This window comes from Carcharodon carcharias, chromosome 17 (genome assembly GCF_017639515.1).
Source record: "Carcharodon carcharias isolate sCarCar2 chromosome 17, sCarCar2.pri, whole genome shotgun sequence".
Lineage (NCBI taxonomy): Eukaryota > Metazoa > Chordata > Chondrichthyes > Lamniformes > Lamnidae > Carcharodon > Carcharodon carcharias.
In genome coordinates, this window is record NC_054483.1 from 118,461,238 (window position 1) to 118,476,067 (window position 14,830).

Below are 14,830 nucleotides of genomic sequence, written 5' to 3' on the forward strand. Positions count from 1 at the left end.
AACGTTCTCCTATTTTAAATGTAAACGAACGCACCAAAAAAAAAGACTCAAATAAAAGAATTATTCACTATTGATGAATGCTTGCTTCAACAGGAGGCTACAATCCCACGTATTTCCCTTGTAATATTTATGTCTCCACCCCCCCCAGACTCTGAGTTAGTACAGGACGGGGGGGGGGGGGGCGGGGCGGGGCGGGGGAGCCGCCATTTTCTCGGAGTTTTGCCGCTTTTGGGGGTTTATTTTGGTTGTTTTTCGCCGCCCCCCCCCTCCCCCCCCCCCCCCCCCCCCCCCCCCACCGAGTTTGTTGTTAAATCATAAAGAACGACAGTCGGAGGGTCGGCGTTGACGCCGCCGTTCGCCGAAAGTTGGTGCCGGTGCCGCTCCCGCTGGGAGAGGGGGGAGGCGAAGCGGCGAAATGTACATTAAACAGGTAAAAGGCCTCGGGCTCCCGGCCTCGGCGGGGCAGCGCTCAACCTGGAGAGCGAGCGGCCCTGGGAGCGGGAGCGGGAGCGGGATCGGCAGCGGCCGCAGCCGGGGCCGGTCACCCAGGCTGCAGGCGGTGGAGTAAACACCCGGCTCAATCCAGCCATTAGTCCAGCGCCACCCGGTTACTCTGCGTGCGGGAAGCCTGAGTGACAGGCCCCGGCTTCGATAGGTCAATTCTTACCCCCCCCCACCCCACCCCACCCCCACCCCCACCGCGGTCTGGTTTCTGGCCCCTTTTCCGTGATGTTTGTGAGGACGGAGCATCTATTTTAACTCCCTCATTACATTTACTTGTGGAAGCGGAAAGCCCACTCGTCCGCCGACGTTTCCAGGCTGATAGCTGGGGCATTGCCACCAGCACCGGGGGAAGTCAGGTTTCCGGAGCGCGAGGCGGGATTTTTGGGGAGCTGCCGCTGTCCTGGTGAACACTCCCTCAGGAGGCAAAGCAAAAGCAGAAACACCTGGAATAACTCAGCAGGTCCGGCAGCATCCTGATGCTGAGTTTTTCCAGGTGTTTCTGTTTTTGTTTTGGATTTCCCAGCTGTTTTCCGCAGTTTTTTGTTTTTAACTCTTCATGGGTGGGGTGGGGGGGGGGGGTGGGGTGGGGAGGTGTGCTCCAGGTTGTTGATGTGTGAACCTGACCGGTTAGGTTACCCGTAATAATCAGTGTGAAGAGGGGAACTTTCATTTACTTTAAAGTGTGAAAACGTGACGGTGGGGGGGGGGGGGGGGGGGGGTGGGGGTGGGAAAGTAGATACAAGGAAGGAGTCTGGGTGGGAAGGGAGCTTCGTAATGCAGTGAGCCAAGGAAGCAGGCTGATGGCATGGTTGACAACGGTAGGGCAAAGGGGTTAGTTGGCACAAAAGGCTGGAGTCAGTGGAACAGGGATGCCAGAGCAATAGGGTCATGGGCCTGGATTTTACAGCCCCTCCCGCCTGGCGGGATATTACAGTCCCACTGGACTGAATAGAGATTTAAATGGCTTGCTGCATCCTAGGAGGAGGGGTGGGTGGGGGGGGGGGGGGGGGGGGGTAATGGGGGGAACACACTGCGACGGGGCCGTAAAATCTTGACCTAGAGTTTTACAGCATGGAAAGAGGCCCATCGTGCCCATGCCAGTCATCAAGCCCCTATCTACTATAATCCCATTTTCCAGCAATTGGCCTGTAGCCTTGTATGCTATGTCGTTTCAAACGTTCATCTAAATACTTCATAAATGTTGAGGGTTCGTGCCTCTACCACCCTTTCAGGCAGTGAGTTCGAGATAGTCCACCTTCGGTGAAAAACTTTTCCTCACATCCCCTCTAAACTTCCTGCCCCTGATCTTAAATCCATATCCCCTGTTATAGACCTCTACTAAGGGGGAAAATTTCTTCCTATCTACCCTATATACATAATTTTGTACACCTTAATCAGGTCCCTCCTCAGCCTTCTCTGGTCTAAGGAAAACAACCCCAGCTTATCTAATCTCTCTTCATAGCTGAAAGGTTCCAGTCCAGGCAACATTCTGGTGAATCTCCTCTGCACCCACTCCAGTGCAAACACATCCTATGCTGTGGCGACCATAGCTGCACACAGGACTCCAGATTTGACCTAACTAATGCTTTATACAGCTCCATCATAACCTCCCTGCTCTCGTATTCAGTGCCTCGACTAATAGAGGCAAATATCCATAAGTCGTCTTAACCACCTTATCTACCTGTCCTGCTGCCTTCAAGGATCTATGGACATGCACACCAAGATCCCTCTGATCCTCTGTACTTCTTAGGGTCCTATCATTCATCATGTACTCTCTTGCCTTGTTAGTCCTCCCAAAATGCATCACCTCACACTTTTTAGGATTAAATTCTATTTGCCATTGCGCTGCCCATCTCACCAGCCCGTCTATATCGTCCTGTAGTCTAAAGCTTTCCTCCTTGTAATTTATCACACCACCAATTTGGTGTCATCTGCGAACTTCCTGATCATACCTCCTACGTTCACATCTAGATCATTAATGTACACTACAAACAGCAAGGGGCACAGCACCGAACCCAGACACTGGCTTCCAGTCACAAAAACAACCTTCGACCATCACCCACAAGGCCAATTTTGGATCCAATTTGCCAAATTGCCATGAGCTCTTACCTTCTTGACCAGTCTCCCATGTGAGACCTTGTCAAAAGCCTTACTGCAGTCCATGTAGACTACATCAAATGCACTACTGTCATCTACACATTCAGTCACCTCCTCTAAAAATTCAATAAAATTTGTTAGACCTGATCTCCCCCTGACAAAGCCATGCTTACTATCCTTGATTAATCCCTGCCTCTCCAAGTGGAGATTAATTCTGTCCCTCAGAATTTTTTCCAGAAGTTTCCCTACCCTGATGTTAGACTCACTGATCCATGGTTCCCTACCACCCTTCTTGAAAAATGGTACCACATTAGCTGTCCTCCAGTCCTCCGGGGCTTGTTCAGCTGTAGAAAATGAGGAGGGGTGAGTTTTTTTTGAAAAAATTGTAAACTTACTTTTTCTAACAAAATTTTCTCAAAAATCTGTTGCCTTCAATTGACCTCACCACTTCCCCATAAGGAGAGGCCATGAAGGAATTTAAAAACAAGAATGAGAATTTTAATATTGAGATGTTGCTTAATGAGCAGCTAGTGTAGGTCTGAGCACAGGGGTGGTGGGTGAATAGGATTTGGTGTGAGTTAAGACATGGGCAATAGTGTTTTGAATGTCCTGAAGTTTACAGATTGAATGAGAGAGGCCGTCAAGAATAGCCAAGTCTAGAGGTCACAAAAGGATGGATGAGCGTTTCAGCAGCAGATGAACTGGGCCTGGGATGGAGTTGGGCAGTGCTGTGGAGGTGGAAATAGCTGGCTTTTGATGGCACATATGTGGTTGGAAGCTGATCTTGGGGTTAGTTATGACACTAAGGTTGCAAGCAATTTGGCTCAGCTTTAGACAGTTGCTGAGGAGAGGGATGGACCTGGTGGCTAGGGAACGGTTTGTCTTCAGTCACTGCAACAATGGTTTCAGTCTTTCCGATGTTTAGTTGGAGGATGGCTTTAGCTCAGCCCCAGCATAAAAGCAGTAGCTTTTCTTAAGGATTCTTTTTGGTTGTCTAGAATATATACACTCCTACATTGTTTCTACTATACAATCGCGCATTCTAAGACTTATAAGCAATATAAAGGAACCATATGCTACTGGCACTTAATGTACACAGGTTTTTTTTATTTGTAATATTTTAGGCAAAATTATGCAAGGTGAATTGGTGAAGATTGTACCTGAAAATATTGACCATATACTGTGATAGTGTAGTTTCTTCAAAGTGTTATCAGGTGGAGAATCGGGTCATCTTTTAAAAATTTCTTTCTCTTGATTTTTGTTATTCTAACATGCAACCCTACCACTTTTTCTTGGTCACATTTATAATATATTTTCTACTTTGAATGAGGTCTATCTATGCGCAGGCAGTCTTTGATCTTAAAAACCTCAGTGCTGCTGTTGGACAAAAATGAAGAGTGCACTGGAGTAAATGCCCTTTAAACCAACTCCCTTCCCACATGAAAAAGGTTTAGCCTATACGTGGCGGCACCTGCAAGGCTAGGAGCTTGTTATTATCTGCCTGAATGCATTGGAATGGCTATTTTCATGGAAGCTATTTCACTTTTGAGTTCAGTGAAAATTGCTACTGTATCCTCTGGCATAAGATGGACATCCCTTGTCCATCTTTTTTGAATGCAGTATTTGAGAGCTAGTTATATAGCATCATATCAGCAGTGGGATCCTGCCATCTCTGACATTAGGCATCGGTTTTGGATGCCTCTGTTTATTTTTGGGTTGCACACAGTAAGGTTGATGCTGTTTGCTGCTGTAGACAAACACAAGATCACCAGTACAGGTTGAATGCCCAGATTTTTGGGCCAACTGCTGAAAATATCTTCAGTTGGTTCATTTAGTAGCATCTGAACATTGCTGTTCTATACTATCCTCACTTCAATAGTACGTGAGAGTAAGCAGTATTTGAAAACAATGCAAAATAAAATACTGGCAGCAGGAATAGATTACAAAACAGCAATTGAGCATCAGGACCCAACAGCAAATTGCTTTGAGCTTTTAGCTGTGCTAAAATTGTCTGAGCTCCTTGATTTGTGTTTTGGTCCATTTGACCAGTATTTTGTATAGATGTGGTTATCGCTTAAAATAAAAATAATTGAAGTGGACATTTACCAAAGATATTTCAGTATGCTTGAAACAAACCAGAATGCAAAACATTGCTTCCAATATTAAACGTAGCTCTACATTTAGGATATGTAGACATTTAGACTGAATTAGACTATTAAAGCTTTCTAGACAATGTATCTGCTTTGAATTTTGTGTGTGCACTTACAGTAGTGTCACCAGGTTTACAAGAAACATAGGATTAGGTCATTCATTCCCACAGGCTTGTTTCAGCATTTAGTTAGATTGCGGCTGATCTATAGTTTGACTCCCACCTAGCTACCTTGGTTCCATAACCCTTCATACGCTTTAGAAAGAAAAATCTGTCAATCTCAGTTTTGAATTTTTCAGTTGTCCTAGCTTAAACAGCTTTTTAGGGACAAAACTTCAGTATAAAGAAGTGCTTTCTGATTCCAGTAAATTATAGAAAATCACACTCGAGTCAATATACTTTAATATTGTATGATACTCTCAATTTATCACCTCAGCTTCTATTAGCAACAGATGTGTACTCAGTAGTACTTTCATCGAGTGTTGGAGTTCAAAGTACTCTTCCCCAGACAAAACCTGTAATTTTGCTGCTGTATGTTTTTCACTGTTCTAATAGGCACATTATGAAAATTTCATACACCTACACTTGCAGTTTACTGAAACCTTAGTGATCTTCTTAAGAAGTACATGTTGATGGGGGTTAAATGAAGTATTGTGGGAGGCTGCTATGGAGCATAAACACTGGCACCGCTGAATGGCCTCATTCTATCCCATAAATTTTATATGATGCTGTAGTATGTAGATGATTATGTATAGATGCTGTTTATGTTCTTTGTGTATAAAAATGTCTTTTTGTGTTTTAAATGCCCTAGGCTAAGGCATGGTGGTATTGTTGCTGCACTAGTAATCCAGAGACCCAGGGCAATGCTCTGGGGACCCCGGTTCGAATCCTGCCACGGCAGATGTTAGCCCCTCAAACTTTTGAATCTGTCAATCAAATTTGAATTCAGTAAAAATCTGGAATTAAAAGTCTAACGCTGACCATAAAACCTTTGCCGCTGGTCGTAAAAACCCATCTGGTTCATTAATGTCATTTAGGGAAGGAAATCTGTTGTCCTTATCTGGTCTAGCCTACATGTGACTCCAGACCCACAGCAATGTGGTTGACTCTTAAATGCCCTCTGAACAAGGGTGATTAAGGATGGGAAATAAATGCTGCCCTAGCCACATTCCATGAATGAATAAAAAAAACATTCTGACACAATGTGGATCAATGGGATTTGCAATAGATTTGTGAAAGATACATTGTTCTCTGTACTGCTGTAGGTAGAAGCAGGGCAGCTATTATATATGTAGTGATTAAACTTCGCCTTTACAATTTGATAGAATGTAGTCTCCAAATTGATATTAATTTAAAAATGCTTATCAATAGCTACATAATTTTAGATAATTTGTCTATCAACATTTCAAAAACCCCTTTGGAGTAGCAGCTGCTTATCACACATGCCTTTGTAGCCTTATTTAAGGCAGAATATTTTGACCTCATGGCTTAATTTGAGCAAGATATATTTTTGTTGCAGAATTTGTGCCATTGTTCAGTTGATCTTGAAAATACAAACTTTTCTAATTTTCAATGTTATGTCATGTTTCTACATTGTGGCCTAATTTCCAATGCTTCATTGTGCTTAGTTTAGATCTTTCAGCTTTAGGCTTGCGTTTTACTATTTTTGTAATTTAGAGGAGAATGGATATGTGAAACATTGGTCCATATAAAGTTCACTGTGTGGTTATTACAATTAATGGCTATGGGTAATCTGTAAGGGCAAAGCTTAAGAATCATAGCTCCTGTTTGTGGCAGGCCAGGTCTGCTCATGGAAATAATTGAACAATTATTTACTGAAAGAAAGGATAGTACTTCAAAAGCAAAGATTTTAATGCCTCAAGAGTGTTGATTTGCAATGCTCTCCTTTCCACCAGCAGGCTGATAATGTTCATAGCGGATTTTGGCATCTCATGTTATTCTCCCTTCCCCTGAAACCTAAAATCTTGGAAGCATCATCTCTAAAATCTCTTGGGCGGTCAATATCCTCCAATTAGGAGGCAGCATTTTCCAGTGCTCAAGGTTTAGGAACTTTGAAGAGTTTGAGTCCAAAATTGCTGAAGCTAGGTTTAAGCATGATGCGTAGGAAACAGGAGTTTTGTGGAACAAAAACAGAATTACCTGGAATAACTCAGCAGGTCTGGCAGCATCGGTGGAGAAGAAAAGAGTTGACGTTTCGAGTCCTCATGACCCTTCGACAGAACTTGCGTTCCAAGAAAGAGTTGAAATATAAGGAGTTTTGTGGACTGGATCAAAGGTGTTTGGGGCTGCGTGTGACGTGTATGCTGACTCTTGGACACCCCTATGTTAGGGGTTCCAAGTAGGTTAAAAAGTTTGAGAGCATAACAAATGCAGCTGCTATCTTGCCCACATCTGTCACTATAACTGACCTGTGTTAAAGGCCCTCCCACATCTACCAGGACATGCCAAAGGGTACCTTTCATCGATGCCTTAGCTTTTTAAGACAGGCTGCTCTAAAACTGTATTATTTGCTGCACAATGATATACATGTAGCATCGCTGCTCCTTTAAAACTGAAGATTACCATAGCATTACGCTTTCGCGATAGTGGATCATTGAAACCTCTTCATTCAGGGGCCATCTTCCATAAGTGGATCATTGAAACCACTTCATTCAGGGGCCATCTTCCATATGTTGTGCGCACTTTTATCAGGTGTGTGACAAATGTAATGTTTGCATGGGGTAACACTCATATCAGCTGTGGTTTGGTAGGTAGCACTCTTGCCCTTGAGTTAAAAGGTTCTGGGTTGAATTCCCAGGACTTGGAGATCAAAAATCTAGGCTAACACCCCAGTATAGCACTGCTAGAGGTGCTATCTTCCAGAGGAGACATTAAACTGAGGCCGATATTTATCCCTCAATCAATGACAGATAATCTGGTTAAAAGCAAAAAACTGCGGATGCTGGAAATCCAAAACAAAACTAAAAATACCTGGAAAAACTAAGCAGGTCTGGCAGCATCTGCGGAGGGGAACACAGTTAACGTTTCGAGTCCGTATGACTCTTCAGCAGAAGAAAGTAAAAATAGAAAAAAGGTGAAATATAAGCTGGTTTAAGGGGTGGGGTGGGACAAGTAGAGCTGGATAGAGGGCCAGTGATAGGTGGAGATAGCCAAAAGATGTCATAGACAAAAGGACAAAGTGGTGATGATATTATCTAAGGAATGTGCTAATCAAGGGTAGGAAGCAGGACAAGCAAGGTACAGATAGCCCTAGTGGGGGTGGGGTAGGGTGGGGTGAAGGGAAGGGATCAAAATAGGCTAAAAGGTAGAGAAAAAACAATGGATGGAAATACATTTAAAAATAATGCAAATAGGTGGGAAAAGCAAAATCCTAATAAATTATTGGGAAAAAAAAAGGGGGGGAATTGGAAAGGGGGTGGGGATGGAAGAGAGGGTTCATGATCTAAAATTGTTGAACTCAATATTCAGTCCAGAAGGTTGTAAACTGCCTAGTCAGAAGATGAGGTGCTGTTCCTCAAGTTTGCGTTGAGCTTCACTGGAACATTGCAGAAGGCCAAGGACAGATGTGGGCATGAGAGCAGGGTGGAGTGTTGAAATGGCAAGTGTCATGGAGGTCTGGGTCATGCTTGTGGACAGACCGAAGGTGTTCTGCAAAGTGGTCACCCAGTCTGCGTTTGGTCTTCCCAATGTAGAGGAAACTGCATTGGGAGCAACAAATGCAGTAGACTAAATTGAGGGAAGTGCAAGTGAAGTGCTGCTTCACTTGAAAGGAGTGTTTGGGTCCTTGGATGGTGAGGAGAGGGGAAGTAAAGGGGCAGTTGTTGCACCTTCTGTGGTTGCATGGGAAGGTTCTGTGGGAGGGGGTTGAGGTGTAGGGGGTGATGGAGGAGTGGACCAGGGTGACCTGGAGGGAATGATCCCTGCGGAATGCCGCCGGGGGGTTGAAGGGAAGATATGTTTGGTAGTGGCATTATGCTGGAGTTGGTGGAAATGGTGGAGGATGATCCTTTGAATGCGGAGGCTGGTGGGGTGATAAGTGAGGACAAGGGGGACCCTATCATGGTTCTGGGAGGGAGAGGAAGGCATGAGGACGGATGCGTGGGAGATGGGCTGGACATGTTTGAGGGCCCTGTCAACCACCGTGGGTGGATCACTTTGCTGTTACATAACAACAGTGATTACACCTCAAAAGTACTTCACTGGCTGTAAAGTGCTTTAGGATGTGTGCTTTTCAAAACAGCTTTCACTGTGTAGAAGGGTTCTCTCAAATGCAAGGTATTAACATGTTTATCAGTTATGACTCATTATATCAAACCATGACTTTTGTGCTCAGTTACTGTTCATATGATTTTGTGGTCAAATATCACAATTTTTCACCACGGAGGCCACTATCCAGGAATTTGGCATGATGCCTTTATTATGCGGCAGTTTACGGTGCCTAAGTTATTTGAAGGAGTTGGGTCTTTCTTGGCAGTGCAGGACTATTTGAATTTGTGGCTGCTGACCTTATTGAGAACCCCAAACGGTTTGACTGGGTACCTTAGCATCAGTATGCTATCCTACACAGCCATCTTCAAGAAAAGTGTGCTGCACAGCTTTGACACTTGGAATTGTGTGAAAAAGAGTAATTTGTAGAAAATAATGTTAGAAGCACACTTGTCTTTGCTTTGCTCGTGATACCAGTAGATTTCTTCCTTACTTGGAGCCAAGTATGCAGGAACGGGGTGACTTCAGCAACTTGATTGATAGCCTTTCTCAATGCTTTTATTGGAGAGTGGTTTTCCACTCCAAATGGGTCACCCTTTGGTGCATCTCTTAGCATCTTAGCACTTGCATCATCGCAAAAAATCACTGTTGCGAAGATGTCTTCATTGTGAACTATTAGTGCATTTTTTTTGCCGCAGTTGCACCTTCTCCCTTTTAGCGGCAAGCTGTGATCATTGAAGAGATGCATTCTTGTCAGATTTTCTGTTTTGCTGCCAAGTGTACCATACGCTAAGCTCTCTTGGCAAGCTGTTAGCATGCTGGTAGCCTAGTTAAATGGTGAGGTGAGGAGGTACTTTTTGCAACATTTGCCATGGTGTTGCTTACCCCCAAGCTGCAGGTGCATCAGCGCCATGGATCAGTTCAGGCTCATTTCTACCATATGAGTGCAAGTTTGGGTCTACAGAGAATTTCAACTGACAATCTATTTGAGCATTGTTATTGAGTCAGTGATCCCCTTGAAAATGTGTTAATGAAAAGCTGTAATTATTTCTCTTGTATTAACAAGATTATAGTAGTTAATTACAAGGGCAATTAGGGATGGGCAATAAATGCTAGCCTAGCGAGTGACGCCCACACCCCATGAACGAATAAATTTTTTTTAAAAATGAGAACTAAGAAATAGCTAGTTTTCATTTGCAAATCTAGTCTTGTCTAATGGTACCTGTAGCCTGATTTGGAAAAATCTTCTTAGTTGCATTTATATAGCATCTTTAAAGACCATTTTTAAAGGGCTTTCCAAAGCACTTGACAATCAGTGGAGTACTTTCGAAGTGTAGGCACTGTTGTAATATAGGAAACATGGAAGCCAGTTTGTGCACAGCGTGCTGTCACGAATAGCAATGAGATAACCAAATAATCTTTTCTCATGATGTTAATTAAGAGATTAATATTATCCAGCACATACAGGAATAACCCCATGCTGCTCTTCAAAATAGTGCCATGGGATTTTTTCCATCCACCTAAGAGGGCATGTGGGACCTTGATTTAACATCTCATCTGAAAGATCGCATGTTCGATAGTGCAGCACTCCCTCAGTACTGCATTGGACCGAGTCAGCTTTGACATTTCTGCTCAAAACCTGGAATGGGACTTCACTCCATAACCGCTTCAAAATTTAAAAGTAATTAGATTCAAGAGATGCACAAAATATAGTGCTATCTTAATCAACCCATGCAATTTTTTTTATTGGCCTCCCTCCCATTTTTGACCTGGATAGTATTTTTAGTCTTCTAATGTAAAATGAGGATTATGGTAGGATTTTGATGTGAAATAGTTCTCTCCATTGATCATAGCTATGGACTTAAGGGCTTATGTTTCCCAAGTGTGGACTTTAGTTTACTAACATTGCAAACTAAAGTTAATTGTACTATTTTTCTTCCAGGTGATTATCCAGGGTTTCCGCAGCTACAGGGATCAAACAATTGTTGATCCTTTCAGCTCCAAACATAATGTTATAGGTAAGTTTCTATCAATGCTAGTTCAAAAAAAGATTTGTCCAGAATGCTTATTTACTTGTGATAAATTTTCTAATTAACTGCATTAATATCACTTTCTTGCTTGATTAATCTACCTTTACAGTAAACATCAATGAAAGCTGAACTAGTTTATGGATGATATTTGAAATTAATTGTGAATGTTAGTTTACTCTGAATCACACAATTGAAATTCTAACTCTTATTAAGTTCTGATTTTAAGCTTTTTAGAAAATGCTTAGATAAAATCCTGATTGGACATTGTGAGTCTCTTAGAGCTATTAACACGAGTAAGGTCAATCTGACTCCATTGGTAGCATTCTCACTGCTGAATTGCATCCCACCCCAGCACTTGGATGTGTAATCTAGACTGAAAATTGTGCAGTACCGAAATAAAGTATTGTACAAGGACTTGTATGCCTGTTCTTATATTTTAGTATTCATTAAAGATCAAATAATAATATTTGAAAGAAAGCAACTGTTCCCTCAATGCCAATACGAACAATATAATTAACTGATTATTCAGTTCATTTCTATTGGTGGGGATGTGGCTGTTGCAGAGTAGCTGCACTTTTGACAATTCTCTCAAAAGAAAAAAATTGTATCGGGAAGGAATTATGTTTTTTGGTGAAGGACCAGGTGTAGAATTAAAGTTGGAGCGATGAGGACTTGCCTTTGAACACTGTTCTCAAATCACTGATTGCATGAACTCCTTGAATGTCATAAAGGTAAATGTTTAAAAGTGATAATGATTGGGAAAATAAAAGACTAATTTAAAAGATAGGGAATAAAATTTTTACTGAATAAAGAGATATGGTTATTGTTTTAAATTTGTTTTTATGTGATGTTGTAGTTAAGGTGCACTTTTGGCACTTAGTAAAGATGTTCTACCTTGTCAGCCTCACGTGTCACTTGACCTAGGAAGCTTCTAAGCCCAAGTCTAAGATACCATCTGGTTCCCTTAATTGTATGCATCAAGAAATTCTTCCTTTTAATGTTAGATTTTTCTCAAAACAACTGCTAACGAATTTTTTAAAAAAATGTTTCCTACTCTGAATACTCCCTTGTTCATCTCTTGCTTCAGCTCTCGTCTCACAATTTTCTCAGTTCGCTTGCTAGTGCTTTTGGAGGGTATCTAGTTAAGAGATAAGGCTACATCATTTTAGTTCTGATTCTCCTACTTGTGTTCCCTGCTGGAGATTTTGGGATTGCCCATTAAAAATTGAGGTACTTTTGCTCCTCAGCAGTACACACTGGATAATCACCTACTACTTTTAATGAGTATTTGTGCTCATCAGGCCTGTCGGCTTTGGGAATGGACTTTGACTTTTGGCACAGTATCAGCATTTAGTACTTCCAAGTTATATGTACTCTGCTCAAATAAAGAACAAAACGCCCTCTCTTCTGCTCAATCATGTGTTTTAACCTTGGCCATGTACCAGTCTAAATCTCATTGAAACATATAAAGTTCTGATAGGGCTGGACAGACTGGATGCAGGGATGATGTCTCCTCTGGCTGTGGTGTCTAGAACAAGAGGTCAGTTTCAGGATACAGGGTAGACCATTTAGGACTGAGCTGAGGAGAAACTTCTTCACTTAGAGGGTGGTGAACCTATGCAATTCTCTACCACAAAAAGCAGTAGAGGCCAAGCCATTGAATATATTTTAAGAAGGAAATAAATTTCTGAACTCTAAAGGCGTCAAGGGGTTTGGGGAGAGTGGGAGTACGGCTTTGAAATAGAGGATCATCCATGATCACATTGAATGGCGGAGCAAACTCGAAGGGCCGAATGGCATACTCCTGCTCCTACTTCCTATGTTTCTAAATGTATTTCCATTTTGCGCATTAAATCCTCACTGCTTTTCAGAGTGAGCTGTGAGTTGTTTCTGCCTTGAATTTCGGGCAGTTGCCTGCAGTGGTTCTGTCATCATTTGAGACTGCCTAAATTTACACCTTCTAAGACCCTCACAAAAGGGGCTTATGTCAAAGAGATGAGTTTTGAACAGGATTCACCGTGACTCGGGTGTGAAAGGGCAATGTAACAATGCTCTATGCAATTAATGCACAAATATTGGTTTCCGGATGCAAGGTGATCTCATTAATTCGGTGCAACGTATATTGCATTTCTCAATGTGCCTGTCCATATTAGAAGCTCATTGTTAAAGAAAACTCTGACTCAGAGCAGCAGTTATCTTTGAGTTTGAGAACTTTCCTGCATTAGATCGGTAGAACTCAATTCTCTGATAACACTTACAATTCGGTAAAAGCGTGTCTGGTGACAAGTCAGAGCGAGTGAGCACGTGAGCGCAAGGCAATGAAAAGTAGCAAGCGAACTGAGAAAATTGTGAGACGAGAGCTGAAGCAAGAGATGACCAAGGGAGTATTCAGAGTAGGAAACATTTAAAAAAAATTCGTTAGCAGTTGTTTTGAGAAAAATCTGACATTAAAAGGAAGAATTTGTCGATGCATACAATTAAGGGAACCAGATGGTATCTTAGTCTTGGGCTTAGAAGCTTCCTAGGTCAAGTGACACGTGAGGCTGACAAAGCATGTACTTCTGTCTGTCTCCGTAGCTTGGTTTTCCTGGAACAAGTCACCAGCGTGTTGTCAGAGGCTATAGCTTGTGGGGCACCACTCCACGTTGAGCGTGGCTAACCAGGAGACTCTCCAGCTCTTACCGTCTGCCATAGGCGTATCGGAAGGATTTACAGGTTGATAGTCAACCAGTTTGGCCATATTATGCAAGCACCTTCCTTGGCCATCAAGTCCTGGAGTGCAACTCGAACCTGGAGCTTCTGGCTTAGAGACAGGGATGCTATCCACTGTGCCACAAGACCTCTGCTCATTTGGTATCTGGGGGCCCTAAAATAAATAAAATTTGTTGTGATTCATGATCAGTTAATTTAGACTGTTGAAATTAATTAAATAACTGTGAAGCAGGCTGAGAACTACACATTTCTTCAAATGTTTTTACATATCTGGACTTACCATGTTTGATGATTTAAATTAAACAGTTGATAATTATGAACAATTTACTCAGAACATTTACCAGACCAAAATATATTATTTAGGAATCCAGCTTGAATGTTGTAGTGTTTCAGCACTTAAAAAATTGCTTTGATGGAGGACTGATTGAGATTGGCAGAACTTCCCCATTCTCTACGTAAACTGGAGGCAATGCAGGAGATGCATTATTCCAAATTCTTTTTTTGCTCTGGAATTTATTATTTTGTTTTTCATATATATTTTTGTTCAACATTTTTCCTGTTCTGATGCTATTGGAATGATAGCTTTGTACAATTGTTAAAATAGTGGAAAGGTATAGTACTTTAAATAACATCTGTAATTATATTTCTTTCTCTTCAGTTGGTCGAAATGGCTCTGGGAAAAGTAACTTTTTCTATGGTAAGATCTGACATTTATTTTTGGGATAGATTTTTTATTTAGAAACTATTCAGATGTTCAAGATATCAAGTGGGCTGACACATCGTAAACTCTCAAAGTACTAATTCTCAAATTTATTGAGTGGGATAGTAAAATGGATTATACATTTGTGTAAAATACTGTACCTAAACTCTAGTCTTGCATTAGTGACAGTAACTTTTGTGGGGAGCAGTTTGCTAATACGGTAAACTGGACCTCCCAAGAACTGACTATGGAGTGATAGGGCATTTACTTATGGCCATAATTGAATATGTAACTTTCTAGATTTCAGCGTGTTGCTATGGGAATTCTCAATTGGAAGCAAAGTTGGGGAGTGAGAGAAAATCAGAAGGGTGGTTTCCCTGGTTGCTTTTTCTCACACACATATATGAATGT

The 14,830-nt window shown here is 42.0% G+C and overlaps 1 protein-coding gene across 1 annotated transcript in view; it reads left to right on the forward strand.

The window, feature by feature from the left end:
• Positions 1-283: 283 nt before the first annotated feature.
• Positions 284-14,830, forward strand: part of smc3 (structural maintenance of chromosomes 3) — an 85,652-nt gene continuing 71,105 nt past the window's right edge. Inside the window, exons 1-3 of the mRNA XM_041209593.1 lie at positions 284-430; positions 10,920-10,995; positions 14,378-14,416. Coding sequence (XP_041065527.1) covers positions 416-430; positions 10,920-10,995; positions 14,378-14,416 — 130 coding nt within the window. The 5' untranslated portion in view covers positions 284-415. The remainder of the gene's footprint in view (positions 431-10,919; positions 10,996-14,377; positions 14,417-14,830) is intronic.